Raw genomic sequence first — 25,246 nt, 5'->3', positions numbered from 1 at the left:
ATGAGGCAAGAGTGAGAGAATGGTGGCCTGACCAGACAACTAACCACTCAGAACTCAGATGAGGGCTTCCACACGTTGGGCCTATATCTCTTACCCACCTTGAGTTTTAAGGAAACTGAAGGAAACTCATCCAGAATAAGAAACTGGATGGGAAGGGGCGCAGGGGTGGTTCAGTGGGTTAAGCCTCTGCCTTTGGCTCTGCTCAGCAAGGAGCTTCCTCCCTCTCTCTCTCTCTCTCTCTGCCTGCCTCTCTGCCTGCTTGTGATCTCTGACTGTCAAATAAATAAAATCTTAAAAAAAGAAAAGAAAAGAAACTGGTTGGGAAGGCAGTAAGACTCTGTAGGAAGCTGGGTAGAGGTTTGGGGAGGAGCCAGGGGAGTATGCATAGAATGACAATGAGTTCCAAACTCCGGAACACAAGCATCTCTCCAGTCACTTGGTTTGGCACTATTTCTAAGTGTTGCAGCATCCTGCAAGCTCAGGAAACATTATGGAAAACATCCCAAACTCAGGCCCCCAGGGGCTCCAGGGTGGCAGCCCTAATGGACTTTCAAAATATGCTTGTCTTAAGAAAGAAAAGAAAGGAAGAAAAGAAAAAAGCTTGCCTATGGAGGGTCAGGGAAAAAATCTTACTGGGTATCCCCTCCTTTCAAAAATAAAAAACAAACAAAAAACATCCATACACAACGCGGCAAGCTTTTCATAAAGCTAGATTTATTAAATTTCAAAAGATTGTCTTTCAATCTTGAGAGTATGTGCTTCCTACTTTTCTAGGAAGAAATGATGGCTATAGTAAACAGTAGGCTTTCTTTTTCTAATGCACTTAGTTGGCAAAAAATTTTTTTTTAAGATTTTATTTATTTATTTGTCAGAGAGAGAGAGAGAGTAAGCACTGGCAGAGGGAGGCAGAGGGAGAAGCAGGCTCCCTGCCGAGCAAGGAGCCCAATGTGGGACTCAGTCCCAGGACGATGGGATCATGACCCCAGCCGAAGGCAGCTGCTTAACCAACTGAGCCACCCAGGCGTCCCTTAGTTGGCAAAATTTAAAGGTAGCAGTACTATGCCCATCCTCAAAAAGTGTTGCTGGGTTTGTTTGTTTGTTTTGTTTTTAAGCTTTTATTTATTTGAGAGTGAGGAAGAGAGCATGAACAGGGGAAGGAAGACACAGAGGGAGAAGCAGACTCCCTGCTGAGCAGGGAGCCCCAGGTGGGACTAGATCCCAGGGTCCTGGGATCAAGACCAGAGCTGAAGGCACAGGCTTTATCAACAGCCACCCAGGCGCCCCAGGGTTGCTGTTGTTTTCATTTTATTGAACTGTGTAATTCCGAAGTCTGAAAACTATTAGTGCGGTTGTTAAGAGCACAGAGGGTGTTCCAACAGACATACAGTCACCACTTACCTACTTAAGAGCTTGAAATAAGAGTGCCAGATTTGAAAAACAAAAACAGATGCCCCATTAAATTTGGATTTCAGATTAAAAAGCTAATAATGTGTGTGTGTGTGTGTGTCTTAGTATGTCCTACATATGATATGGGGCATACTTATACTAAAAAAACCTTATTAGTTGTTTCTTTGAAATTCAAATTTAACTAGGTGCCCTATATTTATTTGATAGCTCTAACTCGAGAAGATTACTTAAAGTTTTCATTCCTAACATGACTAAGTCCTTACTAAATTTTACTTGCAATTATTGTTTTTGAAGTTCTTTCTGTGCCACAGCACGACAGGCTGTATTATCTTTATTTAGTCACTAATTTCTAGAAGCCCAAACGTATTCATCTGAAAAACAGGAATTACAAGATATTTTTCATAGACTTGATGTAAAAATGAAAGAAAATAAGTTGTATGAAGTAACTCCCAAGGCGCATTGTTGTCGTTCTCCGTCCAAGCCGGAGTGGGCCAAGACTACACATCCCACAATCCCAGGCGGCGTCCCCCCGCCTTACCTCATTCCCTGGCAGCATTCTTGCCAATCCCGGCCTCTCCAGGGGTGTGGTAGCGGGGTGTTCTCGCGATTTTTGCCTTACCCTTCTCGCTCCTGTACGATTCCTGTCGCGAGACTTCCTGCTCCTCCACCTCCTCCGCCGCTCCCTTTGCCGCCGCCTAAGCCCGGGACCCGGAGCCAGCCTCTCCCCTACCCGAACACCGGCCCCGGCTCCACCGAGGCCCCGGTCCCCCAACCCCGCCTCGCCGCCGCCATGGCGGACCCTAAATACGCCGACCTTCCCGGCATTGTGAGTACAGGGCCAACCCCGGCTCCCCAGGACCGCACCCCCGACCTACTAAGGACCCCCAACAGACACTAACCCCAGACCCCTCCCGCCTGCAGCCCCTCCTCCGCCCCAGGGCTCTAGCCTCTGGCTCCCCGACGGGCCACAGCATCCTCCGGATTCTTACGACCTGACTTGGCCCGGCCGCGGAATGACTTACCAGGCCCATTTTCCTGCAGTCGCCGGTTTCTCCGCCCAAAAATCGTCTCTGGGCGCTGAGCTCTTTAGCCCCAGTGTTTCTACCATCCATGTCAGCACCACCCGTGTCTGGAGAATCTCCCCATAAGGCCCCTCCCCCCACCATCCCAACCCCAAACACACATACCAGGCCACTTGGTGATGGCCTTCACCTTGCCAAAGAAGAGGTTACCGTGGCAGAACCCTTCTAGTACCAGATAGAGAACTCTGCTCCCCGGGAAACCCGCCTCCGCCCCCCTGCACCTCCCCCACACCCCACACATGCCAGCCTGTACCCTCCTTTTGTGCTGCCCTGTCTGCATTCTCAAGGGTGGGGGTTGGGTCACAGGACCTTGTACTGAGTCACTCTCAACCTTTGTGCCAGGGTAGCGGTGTATAGGGCCTAATTGGAAGATAACGCTCTCCTACTTCGAGCATAATGATTGCCAAGAGCCCACACCCCTTCAGATTCAGGGTCACATCTTTGTCATCACTTACACTCACCACTTACCATGAGGTCCCAACTGTGCCCTCTGTCATTCCCACTCCTTTAAGACATGGGAACTAATATACAGTTCACTGGACAGGTAGAAGAGAAGTGACAGAATCCTGGCCTCACAGCCTGTCTTCTCTGTTAGCTTATTGAAATGGAGTGGGTCAGGGGTATTGGTGGATGCTGGGTAATGAGGTAGGGTGGTCACTGCTTCTGTCTGCAGGCCAGGAACGAGCCAGATGTTTATGAAACCAGCGATCTGCCTGAGGATGATCAAGCCGAGTTTGATGCGGTAAGACTGTGTGCTGCTTCAGTACTCTTATGGACCCTGACCTCTCTCCACCAGGCTGACCCTTTCCCTTTAATGGGGAGCCACAACAATAAGCGGGTATGCCAACCCAGCCTGGGAGGTATGTAGGTTGCAGGCTTACAGCCACCAGTGAACAAGGCTAGGAAGGAGAGCCCTGTCTGTGGAATCACAACTAACAAGACCTGACTTGGGTCTTTTTAAATAAGAGTTGAAATATCTCAAGACAGTCTCATTTGGAGCCAGTGGTTTAGGGAGGCCTCTGGGTGCTAGTCTATGGTAATGAATCCTGAAGACTGAGCACCTATAAACTCATTGAGGTTAGGAAGTAAGCCTTCGGTTTCATAAAATATTTCACTTGATGCATGTTCATCAGTATCCAGCAGGAGCTAGATTTTGAAGTATAGAGGAATAGTCTTTTTCCTGAATACCCAGTATCCATTGAGCAAGGAGTGAGGAAGTGATGTGGAGATTTTAGAAAGATAAGGGATCTAGTCAGAGCAAGACAAATTTGAGGAAGAATGTAAATATTTCCTACAGCAAAAGAGAGTGAGTCCCTTAGCACTTTCAGACCTAAGAAGAACTCTAATGAAGAAATTAGCTGTGTACACATTTTAACCATGAGGGGAACCACTTAACATGTTGATTGAATGTGTTCATTCTATGTTGGTTTTTGTGCAATGCAGAGGAAGGAATGTCCCTGCCTTTAAGGATGCCCCAGACTAATGGTGGAGTTAGGATACATACAGTTTAGGAAACATGGAATAAACAAAATGGAGTGAATAGAAATCAGCATGGTAAAAACTTGTATGTAAGTGTCAAGGGGAACAAAGGTCTGTTAGCATTTTTACAAGATGTGTTGTAGGTTCTATTCTAGAGAGAGCTGGGCTAAGGTCACATTGAGGAAGCAGGCTCCGTATGTGTGTCTCCAAGTCCTGTGGCTATGTCTGTGGGGCTGGTTAGTCCTGGAGAATGCTGGCTGCTGGCTTCTAATGTATGGCTTGGCGTACTCACTTATTCCTTATTTGATTTCCCCCATGTGGAAGTGGTTCCTATTCTGTGGGAACACCTTCCCTGTCTCCTCTCTAGGTGGTGTGTTCCTTGTGGCTTCTGTACTTGCTGGCATGTCAGGCTGTCCCCCAAGCTTGACTATCTGGAGATAATGCAGATGTTGTCATTGCTCGAGGACCTGGGAGTGCACTTGTCAGTCTAAGATGTATGTTACTAGGAAGCTGTCTTTGACCTCACAGAGCATGAGTGTAGAAGCTGAGGACTTCAGTCTTCTGACCCATTTCAGAGACTGTTCAACTCTGGCCTAGGCCTCTGCCCATAAAGTGTCACAGCTTCATGGTGAGATAATAAGCGGCAGGTTGTCTGTTTGTCACTGACTGTGATACGAATGGGCAGTATCACAGCAATCCCCCTCCCAAAACAAAAAAATAACATGCGTAGTTTTCCTTTTGAAAGTCCTGGGATGTTTCTTTAAGAAGAAGATGACAGGCATGGGAGCACCTGAATGTGCAGCCCTGATTGGCTCTTTTTCCCTGCGGTGCCTGAGCAGCCTATTTCAGTAATACCTAGTGGGATGGCTGATAGGGAGGGATTCCAGAAGTATTCATTTCCTGCAGCATATTGTTCAGGATGACGGTATAGCAGTGCATAGGAGCTGGATGGTAAATACAAGAAGAGTCGAGTTGCCTCCATCACCTAAGACACAGCTAAATGAATCTTCATCACTAGGCGGGAGGGAGAAGGGTGGGGAGACCTTCAGCTGCTTCAGGAAGGAGGGAGGCGCTGAGATATTTACTGATGTCAGCTAATGTCTCTGGCCTCTGGGTGTCCCTGTGGGCCTTAGGAGGGCAGCCTTCGGGAAGTCAGCTGAGTAATGGTCCCGTTCCTGCTCTTAATATTGATGTAAATGTGCAGCTTGAAGAGAAGTGGGTTGTATTTAGTCCAGAAACCTCATGTCTGTGATGCCTGAATTCTCACTAGCAGCCTGTCCCCTTCCTTCCCAGGACGTAGCACTAATGACAACATGTCACCAGTATTGTGGCTGAACTGTGAGGTTTTCAGTCACCTTAACTCCTGGCAACAGAATGTTTTGCCTTAGTCTCCAGATTATTTTCAACTTTAATTTGATTCGTTTTTACATAGATAATATAAGTGCATAGAACAAAAGTCTCTTCCCACTCCTGCCTGCCACCACCCAGGTCCCTTCCCTGAAGACAACCAATATGACCATCTTCTAAAGGAACCTTTTGGGGGATCTCCAGATTTTTATTTAAAGGAATAATCAAAGAGTGTTGACCCTCACTGTCTTTTAACCTCCTTCCTCTGATTGTTCCACTGTGGAAAAAACTGAGCTGCTGAAGGAAATAATGTCCCTTAAAGATTGTCATTGCTAGTTTAATTTAATCATAAAAGTTGCAGTTCCTATAGTGGAGGGGATGGTGGAGGAAAGTAGTATAAAAGGTTTTAGTTTTGCTAAAGATGATCCTGATTTTCCTACTATTCCTTTAAAACAGTTTTAGCAGGAAGGAAAATACTCTAAGGTAAATGGGCCAGACAGCAGCACACGCTAGCCCTTTCCTCTTCAATGTAAGAGAATCTCGTCTCTGCATTTCAGACACTCCTAGGTTGATTTGGACAATGGGCTTACTTGGAGACTTTTCTTAAAATGTCTTGTCAGGAAAGCTAATTCCCGACTGGGATTTCCTCCCTGCTGGACCCGCAGTCTGCCTTGGGTCTGTGAGGCATTCTGCTCCTGGCTTTTGAACTGCTGGAGCAAGGAGAGTAAATTTAGAAAATCTCACTAGAAACAGGCTATAGTTTCTCCCTTGATGCCTTACTGGTCTCCAGTGCCATGCGAAAGGGGAAAAAAATGACCTAGCCACAGTCTGACAGGGCCCTGGCAGAGGCTGTTCTCCAAAGGGTAGATACTGCTGGACACTCCACCAGCTTGAGATAAACAGTACGTTGTCTTCCTTACAGTTTGAGATACCATAGAGTTTGCTTGATTGTGTTCATTGACTGTTGGCGCTCTTGAACTTACCTGAGTTTTTCCTAATGCTTCCCCCATCCTCCCTCCTCACCACCTTGCCTGGACACTAGTTTGCACAAGTAAGACCATTCGATGCTTCTTCTCTGCATGTTTTTTTTTTCATCTGCCATCTCGCATGCAATGCTCTGTCACTGTACTGTTGTTGTAGCTAATCATTTTGAATTCTGTCGAGTCCCTAGCTGGGTCATTAAGGGGCCTACTGGCCTTATGTTTAAAAATCATTAATCAAGATTTGGAAGTACAAATCTGATTCATGAGTCATTGTCTCTTTCCCTTGTGAGGTCTGCAGAATAAAACTGTCCAATGGAGGATGGAATAGAAACATGGAGGCTAGGAATGCTTTTGCATATGAGGCATTTAGGGTCTAGAGTTAGAAGGGGTTGGCTTTCTCCTCTCAGACTGAAATTAAGTTAAGAGAAAAGAAGTAACTGTTAGCCATTCTAGACAAGGGTAGAGCACAAGGGGGACAGTCACAGTCATCACTTCTTAGCTGTGTGTAGACTATCCCTGGGAAATACTCATTTTAATGTTCCCTGTGTTAAGCCTTTAGACAAAAGTAAATGGGATGGGAAAGGAGTGTTACATGTAATTTTAAGGTAATAACTTGGGTTATTTGTGCTTTCACGAGTCTTTCTGTTTCTGTACCCCTCCTTTCGGAATGGGTGGATGGTCAGCATTATGGTGATCCGTCCTGGACAGTTTTCTTCTACAGCATTCTCCAACTTCCTTGTCAGCATGGTTCTGAAGTCCCCCTGGCTGCAGTGTTATCAAGGAGCTTTAACGGGTTCAGAGAAGCAGTGGCCTCTTTCCTGTCTGATCTAGAACCTCAGGTCTTGCCCTCTGAGGCACAGCCATTTAGCCAAACAGCCCTGGGGAGTCAGGGGGTCCATTAGTGAGAGGGACTGGGAGTCATGTACCAGGTAAACTGGTACCTGGGATCAGGGCACTTAGAATTTTCCAGTCAAGGTGGCTGGGTGGACTGTTTCCGTGTGACTGTTAATACTCCTGGTTATAGGAATTATGCCTAAAAACTCATCATCCCACAGTGCCCCCAAAGGACAGACCTGGAGGTGGTGTATACAATTTACAGACTAATATGCCACTTTTCCTTTTCTTTGGTTTTCTATCTTCCCCCATTCTGCTTGTTCCTCATGATTTGAACTTGAACTTACAGCTCATTGTCTCTCTCTCCTTGAGTTTCTCCCAAGCTGGTTTTAGCTTGGTGGGGCAAATAAGAGAAAGGGAGTGTGTATGTGCCTCCCCTTGTGTGTTTGCCTGTGTACACCTGTGAGTGCTTACACTCCCTCTGTGCAGAGAGTAGTGTAGACCACAGGGTCTGGATCTGCCTTGACCCTGATCTGAAGCAGGAGTCTTGGCTTAGCTGGGCCCTGGCATCAGACAGGGGACGGAGAGGTGGAGGCTCAGGCATTTCTAGGTGAAATCTCTAAGGCAGGAAGCACTTGTCTTTGTCCCACCGCGCATTGTCATATATACATAACCATCTTTAAGCTTCCACGATTCTGCGTGCCCATCAGTAGAGCTCCTGGAGAGGCAGGGCGTAACGCTAGATTTCCCTCCTGGCAGTTCTTTACCCGTCTTGCCTAGAAGCGAGAGCCTTGTCTCTGTGTCTGGACTAAAAGAAGGCCTCTTTGGAGTACTCTCACCTTTCCCCCTTGTCCACGCTCTAACCTCTGTGAATCTTGTGAGCAGAAGGTGGAAAAAACATTTTCTGCACGTGGGCTGGGAGCTGTGAATCTTGGTATCCTCTGGGTTCTTTGTGTTCACACATCATAGCAGAATTGCTCTGGTTCCCCTGGGGCTGCGGGGGGAGTTACCAACTAATCAAGGTGGATGCAAACACACTGGACTGTCCGAGGGGCCAGGACGTGCCCTGCCTCTCCTCTGGCAGTGAACGGGTGCTTCATGTTTCCTGACACTCACCATCTCCTGACATATTTTGTTCTGCTTAACCTCAAGTCCTGTCACGCTACCCTTGCGGGCACCCTCATTGTGACCAGTTCCACCATCCAGACATCTCATTCTTTAAGACTAGAGAAGCCAAGAGACAGCGAGACTTGAACCATGAAGTCCCCCCTTGAGAAGGACTAAGAAGCCCCTCGGTCAGCTACGTGTCCTTAGAATCCCCACAGCCTCTGCTTCACATTCTGCCTTGTCTGCCCCCACCCCCACTTTCCTGTTCCATGCCACTAGCTTGCAACATCTCACTAGTTCTCAGATAATCTTACATTGCTTCTAATGGCAGAGCTTCATGACATTCTCACCACCAGAGAGGAAAGGGTCCCAAGGTCGTCTTCCTCTTGGGGTATGTAGTGGCTCCAGCTGAAACTTCTGGGCCCCCAAATTTTGCTAGGCTCCCCTGGGCCCTATGGTGCAGTGTGTTTGAAGCTATCATATAGTGCATGTGACAATTTGCTAATAACAATTTTGTCTTTTTTTTCCCCTCCCTCACCCCCATTTCCCCACTCCCTTTCCTTTTAACTCTTTTGATTTTCTCACCTCTGGGGAAAACCACAAGGAGCTGGTAAGAAGCCTGACCTTTCATCTGCTTTTTAATGGGGTGTGCTGTGATGGGCAGTTGTTTCTCTATCCTTTTGTCTCTGCTAAATCTTTAATCCCTCTATCCAGCCCCACCCCCAGGCGACAGCCTTTTCCCATCTTATGAATCACTGTAGTGACACTGCCTCCAGCCCATGCCCCCAGATCTCTGAGACACTGGTGGAATGGGTGCCACTGGAGGACAAAAGGGTGCTGGCCATCTGAGTCTCTGGGACCACATCCTTGGAGAGGCTCTGAGGGGATGCCAGTGTCGGGCAGCTCTCCTGACCCAGGCCATGATCCAAAGTGGAAAGAGTGAGATGAAAGCGCTGTTAATTCCTGCCACTGTCCAGGACCTCCGAGGCCCACACTCTGTACATTGACCCTTTTCTACTTAACCAACCCCTTACCTACTTAGGAAAGTAGGTTCTCATCAGCAAAGTGCCTGGCCCATAATGAGGGTATTAATAGATGGCAGCCATGATTAATTTCCTTCCTTGGTCTATAGACTATGCTTCCCATTTGTCTTTTTAAGAGGATTTTTTTAAATGGATTTCTACTTCACTGGCCTTGACTGGGGCAATCACAGGGAGGAGTGTGAACTTAAGAGAAGGTGGTCATCTCTCCTCGTTGGGAGTCCTCAGACACTTTGCGGAGGCCGGAGACCACACAGTTCTTTGGCCTGTGGGTGCTCTGACCATGCATTTCAGAGAAGATTAAAGACAGAATAATTTGGGGCTCAGTTGTTTCCTTACCCTTGCACATAGGATGTTGAGCCCTTTGGTTTTCCCTTAATCTTTAGCTGCTCAGCACTTCCCTGAAGAAGAAGTAAAGGTCAAAGTTGATGTTTTCTCCTTACTCCCTCCCTTCCCTATTTTTAAAGCTGCCACTCACACTGATTCCTTCTCTAATAGCAAATCAGAGATGAAGGATGGAGCTTCTGTTTGCTGCTCTTCATGATGCTTCTCCATTATCATCCCCTGCTCCCACCCCCAATACCCACACACAGGCAGAGACTCTCTGTCCAATCCTGGCTGCATGTTAGAATCAGCTGGGTAGCTTTTCAGCTGCCCTACTCTCCTGACCCTACCCCAGAACAAAAATGAAATCAAAATCTACAGAGAACCCAGGCCTTTTTTCCTCTTTTTTTTTTTTAATTTTAATTTATTTTTAATTTACATTTTGTAAGTGGCGCAAATACACAGGCAGGGTTGAGAGCTGTTGTTCTAGTTAAAGGCAAGAAGACTCACTTTGCCAGCTGCCTTCTATAGAAGGTGGAGCTGTCGTCCCCAGTAGCACAAGATCCCCGGGCCTCCCTCCCCCTCTTTCAGGAGGGCAGTGAGAGCTGCCGGACTGCTGACAAGGGAGGGAGATGTGTGGTGTGAAGTGCCTGGTCTTGGTGTAGTTACTGGAATCTGAACAGCCAGGCAGTATCTAGTAAGGAGGGAACCACTCTGCTAGGGTAAACTCTCTTTATTACTTTCTTTCCCATGCTCCCTGCTAAGGAGAGAGCTTCAGTGCTTGAGACAAGAGCAGAGGGCGCAGGGAGAAGAGGCGGGTGCTGCGGCTTCTCTTCGAGAGGCTTCTCTCTGAGAAGCTGCTGGGCTACTTCCATGTCAGGATATAGGCGTGGCCCTCACCTAGGCGTCCTTTTGGCAAGCAGGTAGTGCTTATGCTTATTGCTTCTAAGACATCCCTTAAAAAATATATAGTAATCTCTTGCCTCTTCTCTCTGTACCCTGAACTCCCCAGCCTAATGGCAGCCTTGGCACAGGACTGCTGGTCATGTACTCTCCCAGCCTTACTTTTGTATCTCAGAGCTGGTATCTTCCCTTCAGCAGCGTATTCACCGTCAGAGTTAGCAGCTGGAATGTCTGCCACCCTTCCTCTTTCCTCCCAGCAAGGATGGGAGGTTAGCTTGAAATGTCCGTCCTCAGCAACAAGGAGATTTACTTTTGGGAGGGGGAGGTTCAAAGAGGTCAGGCTAGTTTCTTGGCCTGAGTGCATGGTGTGTGCCAGGTAACTGGGAGGGCCCCAGTGGGTGGGGTGGGGGGTGGCGGGGAGGCTTATGTGCAGAGTGGGTGGGGAGGTTATGCTACCTCTGTTCCTTGAATCAGGGTGTTAATATTTATACAACTGAGACTCCAAATTTACCAGGAAGCTTCCGTTTCCTAGGCTGAGCCTGGGTCAGCAACTTGGAGTGGAGCCGCCCTTCTCTTCTCTTGGGAATGTGGGGCCCAGTCTCCTCTAGTGGTTTGGAGGTTTTGCGGGGTCAGGGAAGTCTAGGGTGAGAATGAATCTGCCCCTGGCCTGAACTCCCTGTTCCTGCAGGAGGAGCTGACGAGCACAAGTGTGGAGCACATCATTGTCAATCCCAATGCCGCCTATGACAAGTTCAAAGACAAGAGAGTGGGGACAAAGGGACTTGGTGAGACTGGGCTGGAAACTGGATGGGGGAAGTGACTTGCTTTGGGGAGATGGTCTTCATGGAGATCTTTCATGGTAGCCCCGACAGTCACCTGAAACCGTGACTACCCTGGGCCTAGATCAGGCCCTCAATTCCATCTTCTTTTCTTGGCAGATTTCTCAGATCGTATTGGAAAAACCAAGAGAACAGGATATGAATCTGGAGAATATGAGCTGGTTTGTTGTGTGTGTGTTGATGGGGATGGTGCCGTGATCCTGGTTAGGAGGGACATCAAGGGACACAGTCAGGCTTCTGAGTTTTTCTCTCCTTGGGATTCCCGAGAAACCCAGCAGGATACAGTTGAGGATGCTTAGTCCCCCTGCTGTTTGCTCTGGGGAGTCTCCAGGCCTCCAGTTTTTCTGTACCAGGGTGTTGTGCATTCTGAGTCGGATGGGATACCCTTACAACCTAAGCTCGGGGTTTGGATAAATTCTTGAGGAGGCTCCCTGTACCGAGGGATTTAACTTCACTGTGTGTGCTTGCTGTCTAGCTTGGAGAGGGCCTGGGAGTGAAGGAGACACCGCAGCAAAAGTACCAGCGACTATTGCACGAGGTCCAAGAGCTGACAGCTGAAGTTGAGAAAATCAAGGTACTTGTAAACTCCCTTCTCCTCTTTGTGCCCTGACTTACATAGCAGAGGAGGACCTCATAGCAGGTGGAAAAAGGTTCCCAAGGCTCCTTGGTAAGGAAGCTGGGGTTCCTAGGTTTAGGGGTTTAAATAGATCTATATTCAGTACCATAGGTGGGTAAGAACCATCTAGTAACTTCCAGCTACAGCCATTCTTAAGGGCCTTGATCCTTTTTTCTGTTGTTTTTTTTTTAAGATTGTATTTATTTGAGAGAGAAAGCACACGAGAGAGAGAGCGTGCGTGTGCGCACGCGCGTGCGTGAGCAGAGGAAGGGGAGACAGGAGAAGCAGACTCCCCACTGAGCAGGGAGCCAGACTCGGAGGTCAATCCCAGGACTCTGGGATCATGACCTGAGCCGAAGGCAGACACTTAACCAACTGAGCCACCTAGGCACCCCCTTTTTCTGGTTTTGATTCCCCCGGCCACCCCTCGTTGTCTGCTTCTTTTCATACCAGGCAACGGTGAAGGAGTCCGCCACTGAAGAGAAGCTGACCCCCGTGGTGTTGGCTAAACAGCTGGCCGCCCTGAAGCAGCAGCTGGTTGCTTCCCACCTGGAGAAGCTGCTGGGACCAGATGCAGCCATCAACCTTACTGACCCTGATGGAGCTCTGGCTAAGTGGGTGTCCTGCTTTGTTGGGAAATCACTGCTGCCTGGGGCATAGGGAGACTCAGTCAGGTATTGGCCAGGATACTAAGGGGAGAGGTACCGTAGCTGTTCCTTAATGCTGAGCACAAGGCAGAAATGAGAGAGGGCGGGGCTGGCCCACATCCTTCAAGTTGTGGTCTTATTACTTGGTCTCCTGTCCCAGGCGCCTGCTGCTGCAGCTGGAGGCAACCAAAAACAGCAAAGGAACCGGTTCAGGGGGAAAGACCACCAGTGGGACTCTTGTAGATAGTAGCCTTGTCACTTACGAACTACATTCTCGGCCTGAACAGGACAAGTTCTCTCAAGCTGCCAAAGTAAGTATGTATGTGGTTGGTTGGAGGGCTGGGGTAGCATGGCCCTGAAGACTTTCCTACCTCCCTCCAGGGGATCAGATACCAGGGTGCTGGGAATGCTTCCGATTCCTCTTGATGTTTCGTTCTCCATGTTTCCCTCACCCATCTACTTTCAGTTAAGATTTTAAGAATGTGATCAGGTTGTGTTCCAGAGCAAGTGGTCCCTAGGCAGAGTGGAGAGGAGGAGGGAGAGGCATGGCAAGCGGACAAGCAGAGAAGAGTGGGATGTTAGTGCCTGCTGCAGCGGCAGGCAGGCGGGTGGCGAGTCTCACTCCCTTCCTTGTCCTAGGTTGCAGAACTTGAGAAGCGCCTGACAGAGCTGGAAGCAACTGTACGCTGTGATCAGGATGCTCAGGTCAGGTGCTCTCCTCTACTGAGTCTGACCTTGCATCCTGCGCCCTCTTCCCTGACACTCAGAGCATTCCACAGAACCCCGGGGAGAGTGGGAAGGTCTTCATTTATCAGATCAGCCAGTGGGTTGCCGGCTAGACCCGGGAAGGATGGGAGACGGTAGTATGGAGACGGTAGTAATTGTGAGGAGACACAAGAACCACTGATTTCTTTCCTCCTCTTCCCCGCCAGAATCCCCTTTCAGCAGGTGTGCAGGGAGCCTGTCTCATGGTGAGTATACAAGGAACCAGAGTGTTGGATTACAGAGGGGATAGTGAGGTTGGGTTTGTGGGTCCATAGCTGTCTATTAATCACCTCCAGTGGAATACGTGGTGGCATCTTCCTAGTCTGATCCTTTCCCCTCCATGAATTTTGTCCCAACCTCCACCCCCAGGAGACTGTAGAACTGTTGCAAGCAAAGGTGAATGCCCTGGACCTTGCAGTTTTGGACCAAGTGGAGGCTCGGCTACAGGTATTAAATGGAGGGCAAACTGGATTACAGGTAGCTTGGACTTCAGAAGCCCTGGGTGCCCTATCGACCTTGAAGTCTGTGTTTTCAGAGTGTCCTGGGAAAGGTGAATGAGATTGCCAAGCATAAAGCTTCTGTAGAAGATGCAGATACACAAAGCAAGGTCAGGAAAAGCCCTTCCCCCCACCTCCATACCCTTTCCTGTTCCCTCGTGTTCTCTGAGTCCTTCTGGGGTCTTACCTGAGCTTGAGAGGTGCTGTCTTCGTAAGCTCTTACCAGCTGAGACAGTGAGGGGCCTGCCCTCACCCACCCCACCCTCGCCAGGTGGTCGTTGTATACCTCACTTGGCCATCCCCTCCGGGCCCCATCCTGTCCCCACCAGGTGCACCAGCTCTACGACACCGTACAGCGCTGGAGCCCCATCGCCTCCACCCTTCCGGAGCTGGTGCAGAGACTTGTCACCATCAAGCAGCTGCATGAGCAAGGTGGGAGGCCTGCTGCCGGGGGGAGGGGAGAGGAATTGGACAGTGGGCAGCTTTTGTTTCCTCCCCTCTTGTCGTGGATTCTGACATCATCCATACCTTCCCTACCTTCTTTTGTAGCCATGCAGTTCGGTCAGCTCCTGACCCACTTGGATACCACACAGCAGATGATTGCTAGCTCCCTCAAGGACAACACCACCCTCCTGACCCAGGTGTGTGCCCCTTTATTCGTCTGCTGCTTCTGTTCTCTAGCAGCCTGGGTTCTGCCTTGGCCCAGGTCATAACATGATGTGGCAGGGGCTTGGTTTGAGTCTCTACTGTTTGTCAGTGGTTGTGGGACCTTTGACAACTTGCTTAACCTGTGAACCTCCATCTTACCATCTGGAAAACGTACCTACCTCAGGGTTGTATGGATTAGGTGAAATACTGTGAGTGAATTGTTAGAGTTCCAGTGAACCTGTTTTTCCTACAGCACCTACCCAGTCCCTCTACAGTCTCAGCTTCGCTTTCCCCTCAGCCAGATGTGCTTGTATCCAGAGCACAGCACACTGGGAGGAGTATGGACTTTGAAATGAACAGCAGGCTCCAACCTCGTTTTGCCGCTTCCTCTTCTCTGACACTGGGTAGTGAACTTCACCTTCATTCTTAGCAGTGCCCAGCACATGGTCCTAGTTTCTCTTGGAGGCACTGTTTTCAGTGCTGAGGGCAGAATTACAGCGGAGAGACCCAACACCACAGGACCATCAAGATAAATGAAGAAATATATAAAGTATAATATGTTCTGCCTCTAGAGCTGTTTTCTATGGTTTTGAGCCAGTAAAACTCATTCCAGTAAAATCATACCTGTTCCTCATTATATAAAACAGACCAAAACAGCTACTATCACATACCCACTCTGGGGCCCAGAAGCTATGCTTCCATTTCTTGTCTTCTCCAAGAGCATTTCTTCAAGTGCTCACCCAAGCAGGCACCTGGGCCTGATAGAGTAAAACATCTCTGTGACTTTCTAGGTGCAGAAAACCATGCGTGAGAACCTGTCCACGGTTGAGGGGAATTTTGCCAACATTGACGAACGGATGAAGAAGCTGGGAAAGTGAGCACCTTTAGGAGATGGAGAATGGGGGTAATCCTTACCCCCTTGAACTCTGTTAACAGCTTACATAGGGTTTCCCCTTAATTATAACTCTTGCATCCCCATACCATTTGACACTGGGGGCAAAGGGGTCTTCTTGCATGTGGGGTTTACACCCCTCCTCCGAGGAATACAGAGTGGTAGCTGGGGGACATTAGATAGTGGTCTCCCCTCAGGCCCCAGGGACGTGGGCCTTGCCACATGCCAGCTCCTGTCCAGTACTGCTTTGCTTGGGGCGGGGCAGGATTGGGTCCTGTCCTCTAGCACAGCTCCCGTGGCTGGTTGCAGTTCTGTACAACTGTTTCTGACCATTAAATGCTGTTGTACTCTGTGTGGCCCCTGCTGTGTTTCCTGGGGAAGAGGCAGCACTGAGACGGACCTTCACAGCCTAATACGCAGCCTCAGCCCCCCTCTGCTACGAGAGGATTTAAACTGTAACCTGCTCTTACTAAAGAACTAAGGAAAAAATGAGTACAGAGTCAGAGCCAGAGTTTCAAAATATTCTCATCTGTTAAATTAAGAGTGTCTCCCATAGAAAAGCAGTGGAGGCCCCACAGGGCAAGTACAAAACAGAATTAAAACTCCCAAGGGTCTCGTCTTTACAAAAGAAAAGGCAGGAGGCAGCCCCTGGACAGCGGGTCGTGCTGGCCGCTCCGGTTGGACCACGTTGCATAATCCTCGGTCGCATCATCACAACGTCTCTGAGCGTTCCGATGGGGGAGAAGGGGCAGTGTAGTGTGTGTGGGAGGAGAGGCCCAGTGGGCTCTCTGTGCCCCCTTACCCCCTTTTAGATCCCAGAGGAAAGTAAAGGGAAGCTGGCTACACCTTGAAATGAGGCTATGTGTTTCAAACCTGGGGACAGGGTAAGAGGGGGATCTGTGCTTTGAGCAACCTGAGCCAGAGGCAGAGGGGTGTTGGAGGGGTGAGGGGGGAATGCATGATGCTTATTGCTTTGTACCTTTCACTGGGAAGGAGGGCAGCAGCCAACAGTAGCTCACAGGTTTGTAAACTGAGCCTGCTGGCTTCAAGAAGGGAGGCAATGAAGTCGAATTAAATATAAAAGAGTCATTTGTGCAAAAATAACTTAAACAAATAAAAGACCTGGGGAAGGGGGTGTTCCCCTTAGCCTGGTGGGGAGAGGGCCATATACCACCCCCCCCAGGCCTTTTCAGTGACATGGCTTTGGGGGGGAGGGGGTGAGCTTCCCTACCCCCTGCAATGGCTCAGGATGGGATTGTAGGGGAAGGGCTTGCATTTGTGCTCTGAGTGGGGAGTAGTGCCCCCACCCACTGTCCACAGGTGCAGGTGGCTGGCAGGGGCTCCCAAGGCTCAGCACTCAGCTCTCCCCAATCAGGGTCAGATCCAGCTCCAGGTATGGCTGTTAAGGGGCCAGTTTCCTCCTCTTGTTTTTGGCAGGACGGCCAGGGCGGGCCCGGGGAGGCAGAGGGACAGCCGCCTATACAAGAGGGGAAGTTGAAAGAAGTGATCAAACAGCTAGGTATCAGGAAGTCTTTTATTTTCTCCCCACTCCCTCTACTCCTCTTCTCCTGCCTCATCCCTTACAACACCCCCCCGCCACCCTCACACACACTTACGCGGGTTGTAGGGCTGGGGTCCAAGGTGACGTCCTGGCGGGAGCTACTGCTGTTCCTGGTAGGGCTGCAGTAAGGGCACGGGTGGTCAGGAATGCTTCCCAAGCACCACGTGAAGCTCAGAGTTTGAGTGGGAAATCTTCTACTTTCGGATAATAAAGGCATAATATCCCCATCCATATTTAAGTTTGTGCCTTTTTGAAAGTCAAGCCACTCTAGACATTTCTATAAACCATCAAAGAGCAAAAGGCCAGGATTGGGGTAGGCCCAACACTCACTTGTATTTTCTCCTCCGGCCACGACGAGACTTTCTGACTACCCCTGGGGGCACCTGGGAAAACACAGACTGTATGTGTAGGAAAAATTAGGAAAAGGAACCGTGTTCCCAGCCTTTCCTCAGAGCCCTTCAGCCCAAACCTCCATCACCCCACACTCACCTTAAGGTCCTCAGAATGGGGTCCAGGAGGGGATGGATCCTTGGGCTCGACACCCCCTTCAGCCAGCTCCCCATTATGCTGCCAGTGGTGGGTCCTTCTTGGGGACCGTTCCATTTGTCCATTGAAGCCACCACGTGCCCCCCATTTGAGGGCCAGTCGGCCAGGCTCCCGCCGGCTACCGGGCTTTCGGCCCCGGCCTGGCCTGGCCTCACCATTAATGCCCCTAAGTCCCCCTCCTCCCCTCCGGCCCCGTTTCCCTGACCCCCTCCCAGTGAGCAGCTCAGGGACTGGGGGGTCAGGAGAACCGTGGGGTGGGGCTAAGGCACTGAGGGGAGGCCGGGCAGGCTCCGGTTCCAGGGTGGAGGTGGGGCTCTGAGGGGGCAGACAAGGGGCTTCTGGCTGCTCTGGAGGAATCTGCAGACAAAAAGTAAAATCTTAGTCCCAAATACGGTTCCTTGGCTACTCTAACTCCAAACATCCACTTCCAATTTGGGAAAAAATTCTGTCCCCGACACCCCACCCCTCACCCCCAACACATACCCTCACCTGGAGACTCTGTAGCAGGCAGGCTAGGGGACTAGAAGCCTCTGAGAGGGGTGGAGGAGCTCCCCCCCCAGGGAGGAGCTGCAGCCCCAACTGGCCAGAGAGAAGAGGGCCAGGAGGCTGCAACAGGCTGGGGAGGGCTCCAGGGCTGCTGGTCAGCGAAGACAGATCACCTGTGGAGAAGCTGGAAGGTCAGGAGTCTCCCCTCCGCAACCTGGTTAGGCTGAACAGACCCTGTTTACCTCTTAGGTTTAACCCCAGGGTCAAAAACTCCTCCCCAAGTCATCCAGCTTCTCCTCTACTTCCTTTTTTTCTCTTTCACACCAGTTTTCCCTCAGACTCACCCAGCAGGCTGGCACTCAGCAGAGGGCTAAGGAGTTGGGGGGGTCTCCCTGAGTTGGAGGGGGCCTTGCCCAGAGAGGAGGCCCCCGGGTCAGTAGTTGCCGTGGTGACACTGGAGGTAGGTGGTCCAGGTTGGGGGGCACTCAGGACACAGGGCTAAGAACAAAGAACAGTTATGACACTCTGTGTGTGAAGTAGTTTATAAACGTACAGTACTTTCACATATACGATCTTACTGAAGCCTCACGTGAAGTAGGCCACGCTTATTAAATACAGACCCAGTTCCTGCAGCCATCCTACCCCCAGCCAAGAACTAAGCCCTCCCCAAAGGCCCTGAGGAAGAGCTCAGGCATGAAAGCGAAAGCCTTTGATTCCCAGCTCCCATCCCTGATTCTACCTCTTGTTTTGTCCCACCCACTCACCCCCTATCCTCACCTGGGGGGGTGTCCCCGAGGGGGGATCCAGGCTGGCAGCCAGCAGCGCAGAATTTAAAGCTATGAGGGTGGGGGGGGCTGAAAGTGGGGGGAACAGTAGCGGGGGCAGGTCTCCCAAACCTGAAAATGTCTCCCCACTTGGACCCCCAGCTCCCTCTGCAGATCCCTCCCCATCCCCAGCTGCGGGGCCCAGGGCCAACAGGGGCAGGAAAGAGGCAAGGAGGTTGCTAGGAGGTGCAGAAGGGGGTGGAAGAAGGTCTGAAGGGGCTGGTGGAAGCAGTGAAGCCACCAAAAGCGAAGGCCCTTCAGGCTCGCCTGGGGCTAGGGGAGGGCCAGGTCCCCCTGGTGGGGGTAGCAGAGGCTCAGGGGGCGGTTGTCCCCCTCCCCCAGCCAGCACACCAAATAAACTGTGGCTGAGCAATGGAGAAGGTGGAGGCTGCCCCAGACTCAGAGGGAGAGGCAAGGCCCCTAGCATCCCGGGAAAGCCGGCTCCACTCAGCGCCAGGCCCTGCTCAGGACTAGGGAAAGGGAGAGCCTCCCCACCAGCCAGGGGAGGCAGAGGGCAGGCTGGGCCCGCCCCCATCCCAAGCCCTTCAGCTGGGCTTTGAAGCACAGGGCTGGGGACCAGGGGGGCTTTGGAGGCAGCTGGTGGGGCAGGGGCACCTGCAAAGGAAAAGAGAAATTCAGCTCAAGGGAGGACCTTTCTCCCAGCATCCAAAGAACACAACCTTTCTGCCTCCAACCCAGAAAACCACCAAAGAGCTCTCTAAACTCCCCTAAGTGCCTTGGCTGCCTTTTTCCACCAGAAGAGGAAGAGCTCTACCACACTCACGTACCTGGCACACTGCTGAGGCTGCCACTGGTGGTCCCAGGCAGGGAGGGCGGGATAGGGTGCCTGGGCTGGGGAGGGCTCCCTGAGGAGAGGGTTGGGGGAGGAGGAAGGTGTGCATCTGACCCCAAAAGGTTAAAGCTTCCATCAGAGTGGGAAGGGCCAGGGGTGGGGAGTCCCAGCAGGGACAGCACAGAAGGGAGAATGGGCTGGGATGGCTCAGGGAGAGGAAAGGGTTGGGGGACAGGAGCAGGGGCCCGAGGACGGCTCCTTCTAGGGGCTTGAGGGCCTCCCCCTTCTAGCAGTCGCAGTACAGTTGGGGGTCTGCGGGGACGACGCTGAGAGGGACGGGGTGATGAGGAATGGGAAGCGGAGGGTGTCTGGGCACGGGGCCTTCGGCCCTGTAAAGTGCTGGGAGGGGGGAGCGGGGGATGCTGTGCCTTGGCCGCTGCAGAGAGTAGGCTGCTAGCAAGGAAGGGAGGTGCCCCGGGCCCCTCCACCATGGGGGCCCCTCCTAGGGGTCCCAAGACCAGGGGCAGGTGCATAGTGGCTGAAGACACTGGTGGCTGAGTGGCAGGACCAGGGGGGCCAGGGGGACCAGGGAGATTATTGCTTGGGGGCAGAGGAGGGGGCGTTAAGGCATCACTACAGTGGAAGAGAGAAGGGTCCGAAGGTGGTGAGGAGGAGGCATGGGGGGCTGGAGAAGAGCCCAGGTCAGGGGGCACCAGGCTGGAGCGGAGGGCGGCTCCCCAGTTGTAGGAGGGAGCATTGAGGCTGATAGCAGGTTGAGGAGGTGGGGCTGGAGAGGGAGCATTGCCCCTTGGGAGGAAACGGGGGCTGCTGCTGCCTCCAGAGGGGACTGGGTCAGGAAGCCTTGGTGGTGGGAAAAGCCCCCCAGGGCCTGCTAGAGGGGGGAAGGCCTGTGGAACTGAGGGTGGTTCTGGGGGAAGGGAGCCAGGACCCCCATTAAGTGGAGTTGGAGGAGGGACTCGACAGGGAGGGAGGGCAGAGGGGGGCCCTGGGGACACAGTGTGGAACATCTGGGGGCTCGCTCCCTCTCCTGCAATAAATGAGAAATGAAGGGTCAGCCTGTGGCTTCCCTTCCAACAACTTTCTTTTGTCTTCTCCATCTCATATCCCATAAACTCCCAAACTCCCTGTGCCTTCCTCTCAAGCAACTCCCCACTCCACCCTTCTCCTTGCTCCCTCTCATAGAGCTCCTCCCACCATCCCTCTTCCAGGCCCTTAAGTCTTCCTCAGTTATCCATAAAGTGAAGAAGCCTCACCAGGAGAAGAGTGTGAGCAGGTGGTCTCCATGCTGCGGTACAGAGTTGCCATGGCAACGGCTTTCCGCCGGTGGTTGCACAGCTTGGTCATGTCCTCCTCTGATGCGGGCCCTACCCCGGCCCCACCCGGGGTCACCGGGGCCAAAGGGTCAAAGTTGAAAACCTGTAAGGTGGGAGTCATGGGCAGGGCCCCTGAGAGAGTGGAAACTGGGAGAAGAGCTACCACGGTCAGTGACTTGTATTAAGTCTCTTGGCTTATCCCTGTATTCTCTGACACCCCTCACCACTCTGACCTTGGGGACATTGAGTGGACACTCCAGACCGCACTTGCAGGTCCCATCGCTGAGGAGGTAGCTCCGGGTTTGCTCCAAGGAAGACAGCTCTGTGCCACTTGGGCTGGGAGAGCACAGGGTCAGAAAAGATGGAGTCAGTTGATACTGAATCAGAAAACCATGCCTAAAGGACAGTTCCTTATTCAAAGACCTTCCTAAGAAGGACACAGGATAAAGAATGTGGAAAGAGAAAGAGGGAGAACATAGTTAAAGGGCCAGACATACAGAGCAGAAAGGCCGAGGAAGAATAGAGGAGAGCAACAGGGTATCAGAGATCTGGGCACTAAGAGGAGAGGTGGGAGAGAAAACGCAGGCACTGAAGGGCCTGGGGACAGAGCTCTGGAACTCTGAGGAGCCATACCTGATATAGCGCACAGCACCCTCTCGAACACAGCGCTGCCAGCCGATGGGGACAGATGTGGCCACAGGGCCCCCAGCTCTGTCTGCTCCACTGCTCTCATTGCCCCCATTCATTGTGTGTAATCAGCTCCCACGTGCCTGATAACACAGACATCCATGTGGGCATTAGGAGGATTAAACTGCATTGGGTACCTGAGGAAGTACTCCAGGAAGGCAAAGATTGTGGGGGGACCCAAAAGAACTCAGGGGCATGGAGAAACCCTTGGAGAGCTGGGAGAGAAATGAAGAATTCGCTGCCATCCCACATGGCTACCTGAACATCTCTGCAAACATTGTGGGGTCCAGTCTAAAGCCGGGGCCTCCGGCTTAGCCCACACCTGCAACACAGGAAAGGGAAGAGACTGTCAGAAACCTGCCCAACGCAGAAGAGAACCAAAGCCCAGGACACTCTCAAGGGAAAGATCCTTAACCCTCCGAGGTAAGTGCATACACAGATCTCAGGGATCTGCTGGCTGAGTCCGCAACCATCCTTTCCATATACAGGCCCTAAGAAGCAGAGGATCAAAGCCTCAACTCCCAGGGACCAGGGAATCAGAGCCCAATCCCTAGACATAAAGGGCAAGGCCCCTTTGTCCCATCAGAGACAGAAGACTTCACCCTGGAGTACGGGCAAATTCCCATAATGCCAAGACACTAGGAAGTTTCCCAGAGTCTGGCCCCCTGCTGTTCCCTACCCCTAGGAAGATCATATAAAAAGTACAGATTGCCCCACAGGTCACCAGGCAATTGCCCAACTGCCCTCTGGGGTGGTACCAACGGAACCCCCCATGCCTGCTCCATTAGACAATCACTGATCCAGTTCATTTGGATTTTCTTAAGAAAGGTTGGAATTATAGCTGTCTTTTCCCAGAGTCTTGAGAAGCTCCTGATTTCTCCCCAAGGCTCAGCAGGGGGATTCAGCACCTCCTACCCCACTGGCTTCAGACTGGCTCCAAAAGGGACTCTCCTCTGATATGTGGGGACGCCCCCCCCCAACCCTGCAAGTATCCTCTCCAACCTCACCATCGCTCCCACCCCACACTGGCGGCTTCTAAACTTTCCCTCTCATAACAAGGCGCCCTGTCACCCAGCCTGCTTCCCTCAGCTTGGGGAGGAGGGGAAGGCGCACGAAGTAGGAAGGAACTTGGGGAGAGGGCGGGCGGAGGGTGGGCGAAGCACTGTGGGGAGGGAGGTGAAGAAGGCAAAAGTCAAGCATTGAGAGGGAGAAACCGCGGGGGCAGGTGAGGGCGGGGGAGTGAGGATGGGGCCAGGGAAAGGGGCCGAGAGGACGCGGAGGGGGCAGAGGGTAGGGACTGGAGGGGAGGGGAGGGGGAGGGGCGGGGTGGGGGGGGGGCCGGGCCCTGCACTCACCGCGGCCCATGGTTCGGCCGGCCCCGCCCTGCGCAGTCGCGGCCCAGAGGGTGAGTGGGAGGGAGTGGGAGGAGGGTCGGTGGAGCCCGAGCCTCCGGTACGGCCCCGGCCGGTCCTAGCAGGAAGCGCCGCCGCCGCCGCCGCGGATCACCGAGCGGCCTCCCGCGCATGCGCCATGGGGGCCAGGGGCAGCCCTGGGGATTCCGTTCCCAGAAGGCACTGCGCAGGCTGCTGCCGCCGCCGTCGTCGCTGCCGCCGCCACCGCCGCAGCCGCCGCCGCCGCCGCCGCTGCCCGGACGGGAGAGGGGCGGGGCCGGGCCCCCGCCCAGCGGACAACGACGAGCCAACAGGAGGGGCCGCAGTGCGCATGCGGGAGCGCGCCTACCCCTCCCCCACAACCCCCCATTAATCCCCAAGAGAACAAACACCCCACGCGGCCCCCCCCCCGCCCTCCGCGGAAGGATCTGATCCTCTTCCCAGGCCACTGGTGGCCAATCCTAGCCCTCCCCGGGGAGGGGCCCCTTCCAAAGCCACAATCTGTTGGGGGAGTCAGGAATGTCAGGTCCGGGAGGGGCCGGCCCCAAAAGATGAAAGTCGCGACTTGCACTGCCCCGCCCCAAAGGCTTCCTGGCTAGTGTGCTGGGACTTGACCCGCCTCCCCAGGTCAACATGTCACAACACGACCTCAGCCTGTCAAGTCACATGACCTTTGCCTGTCACTGACAACCTGGTCATGTCTTCGGGCCAGGAGAGACCATCTGGTACAACGCACCCCCCACCCCCATTTACAGAAGGGGAAATGGAGGTCTGGAGCAACGGAGCAGGCCTAGCCAAGGACCTGTCACTGTCACACCACCACCTAAACCTGCCTTCCAGCCACAACCGACCTTGTGACAGATACTATTTAATTCTGGCTGCCCCCACGAGAGTATGACAGTATATGTAACCGGCCGCCACATGACATCTTTTTTCTACCTAATGGCTCAAGAAAAATACTTTGCATTTTTGTAATACTTTGCATTTTAAGTGGTGCTTTTCACTTTTGTTGAAGCACCCTCCAAGTTCATACTTCTCTCATTTTACCTTCACAACTCATTACCTTTTATTTACAAACAAGAACGGTTGAGGCAGAGAGAAATTAGGTGGCTGGCCTAGGATCCCTGGGCAAGTGGGGGGCAGGTGAGGCTAGAATCTGGGCTCCTGACAACCCAGTCCAAGGCAGTTGTGCGCGCAAGTGCACCCAATGTCCCAGGGCGCTAATGCAGCCCAAGCACCTAGTAGGCAGGAGGCTTGAGCACTGGCTCCTCACAGCAGGGAGTCACAGGACTAGCGCGTCTGGTCCGGTGAAAAGGGCGGGTCTTGATCTTTTGGTGAAGAGCACCAGAGCACCGTGGCGTGCGGGGGATGACGGGTGGGTAAACAGTGCGAATCGCATCCACTGAGCAAGGGACATGAATTCTGGCATGCTGAGGGCGCATTAGAAACTTCACAAAGATACAAGTTAAGGGTGCTTTTCTGCGAGGAGCTGAAAATGACTATCAAAAGCATTCAAGTTCCTCGGTCCCTTCTGGGGAATTTAAGGGGCTAAAAGAGAAGACCTCGAGATTCTCGAGAAGAATACTCGAGAAGACGTTAGGCAGTCCTGTGGCTGGATGCAAACTTTCAAAGGAGGTTGGTTTAAAAGACCTTGTGCCCATTAAATGGGAGGGAACCAAGCAAAATGGGAGTCCCTTATGGAGAAGGTGCAACAGGGGCTAATGCCAGGTAGGCGGAATAAGAACTCCTGAGCAAGACACGCTGCCCTGAGGCTTCGCAGGCAGCAAAGGGGCAGCCACAGTTGATAGCCGTTGAGGCCGTTGGGAGCCGGGCGCTGGCGCCCCGCCCTCTCCTCGCCCCTACACCACCACCACCCCCCGCGCCTCCCACCACCCTTGTAGTCCCCTGCGCGTGCGCGCGGAGACACCGGTTGCCAAACATTGCATCATCCCCGCCCCCCTTTCCTCCCCTCCCCCTCCTGCTCTCCCCTCCGCGCGCGCGCATGACTCACTCACCTCCTCCGCGAAGCCTCGTGACCCAAAGCCACTTCCGGGTCCAACACAGCGTCTACCACCGAGCGGGAGGGAGCGATGGGGGCGGTGCCGCGCAGGCTTCTGAGTGGCGGATGTAAGGGATGAGGCGGGGCCAGCGCCGGCGTGCCGCGTTCTGACTGGTAAGCTTCTGGACCCGCCCCTGAGAGGAGGGCAAGACCTT

General features: G+C 52.4%; 2 protein-coding genes across 11 annotated transcripts; one reads left to right on the top strand and one right to left on the bottom strand.

Moving 5' to 3' along the window:
• Positions 1-2,034: 2,034 nt before the first annotated feature.
• DCTN2 (dynactin subunit 2) lies at positions 2,035-15,762 on the top strand. Of its 2 annotated transcripts, XM_032874574.1 has the most exons (15): positions 2,035-2,233; positions 3,163-3,231; positions 8,844-8,849; positions 11,195-11,291; positions 11,445-11,506; positions 11,821-11,919; positions 12,415-12,575; positions 12,769-12,919; positions 13,248-13,313; positions 13,541-13,579; positions 13,743-13,820; positions 13,909-13,980; positions 14,200-14,302; positions 14,420-14,511; positions 15,310-15,762. In XM_032874574.1, exons 1-15 carry the CDS (start codon positions 2,198-2,200, stop codon positions 15,394-15,396), a joined length of 1,218 nt encoding a protein of 405 aa, XP_032730465.1. In that variant the 5' UTR covers positions 2,035-2,197; the 3' UTR covers positions 15,397-15,762. The 2 variants fall into 2 exon arrangements, with proteins under 2 accessions (XP_032730465.1, XP_032730466.1); XM_032874575.1 differs by lacking the exon at positions 8,844-8,849.
• A 155-nt stretch (positions 15,763-15,917) lies between these two features.
• On the bottom strand, positions 15,918-25,085 carry MBD6 (methyl-CpG binding domain protein 6). Of its 9 annotated transcripts, XR_004384694.1 has the most exons (15): positions 22,997-23,266; positions 21,900-21,963; positions 21,588-21,724; positions 21,188-21,290; positions 20,895-21,057; positions 19,616-20,668; positions 18,781-19,442; positions 18,348-18,501; positions 18,001-18,176; positions 17,461-17,874; positions 17,302-17,369; positions 17,027-17,090; positions 16,718-16,887; positions 16,390-16,453; positions 15,918-16,132 (listed from the first exon to the last, which is right to left on the bottom strand). XR_004384694.1 is itself a non-coding variant. In XM_032874568.1 (13 exons), exons 3-13 carry the CDS (start codon positions 21,698-21,700, stop codon positions 16,813-16,815), a joined length of 3,045 nt encoding a protein of 1,014 aa, XP_032730459.1. In that variant the 5' UTR covers positions 21,701-21,724; positions 21,900-21,963; positions 25,048-25,085; the 3' UTR covers positions 15,918-16,812. The 9 variants fall into 9 exon arrangements, 5 of the variants coding, with proteins under 5 accessions (XP_032730459.1, XP_032730461.1, XP_032730458.1 ...); XR_004384693.1 differs by having other exon boundaries at positions 16,390-16,887; XR_004384692.1 differs by having other exon boundaries at positions 15,918-16,453.
• Positions 25,086-25,246: the final 161 nt, after the last annotated feature.

This window comes from Lontra canadensis, unplaced genomic scaffold, assembly GCF_010015895.1.
Source record: "Lontra canadensis isolate GAN:19392208 unplaced genomic scaffold, GSC_riverotter_1.0 scaffold53, whole genome shotgun sequence".
Classification (NCBI taxonomy): domain Eukaryota; kingdom Metazoa; phylum Chordata; class Mammalia; order Carnivora; family Mustelidae; genus Lontra; species Lontra canadensis.
The sequence above is the reverse complement of the archived record's forward strand: the minus strand, read 5'-3'. Positions and strand labels throughout refer to the sequence as shown.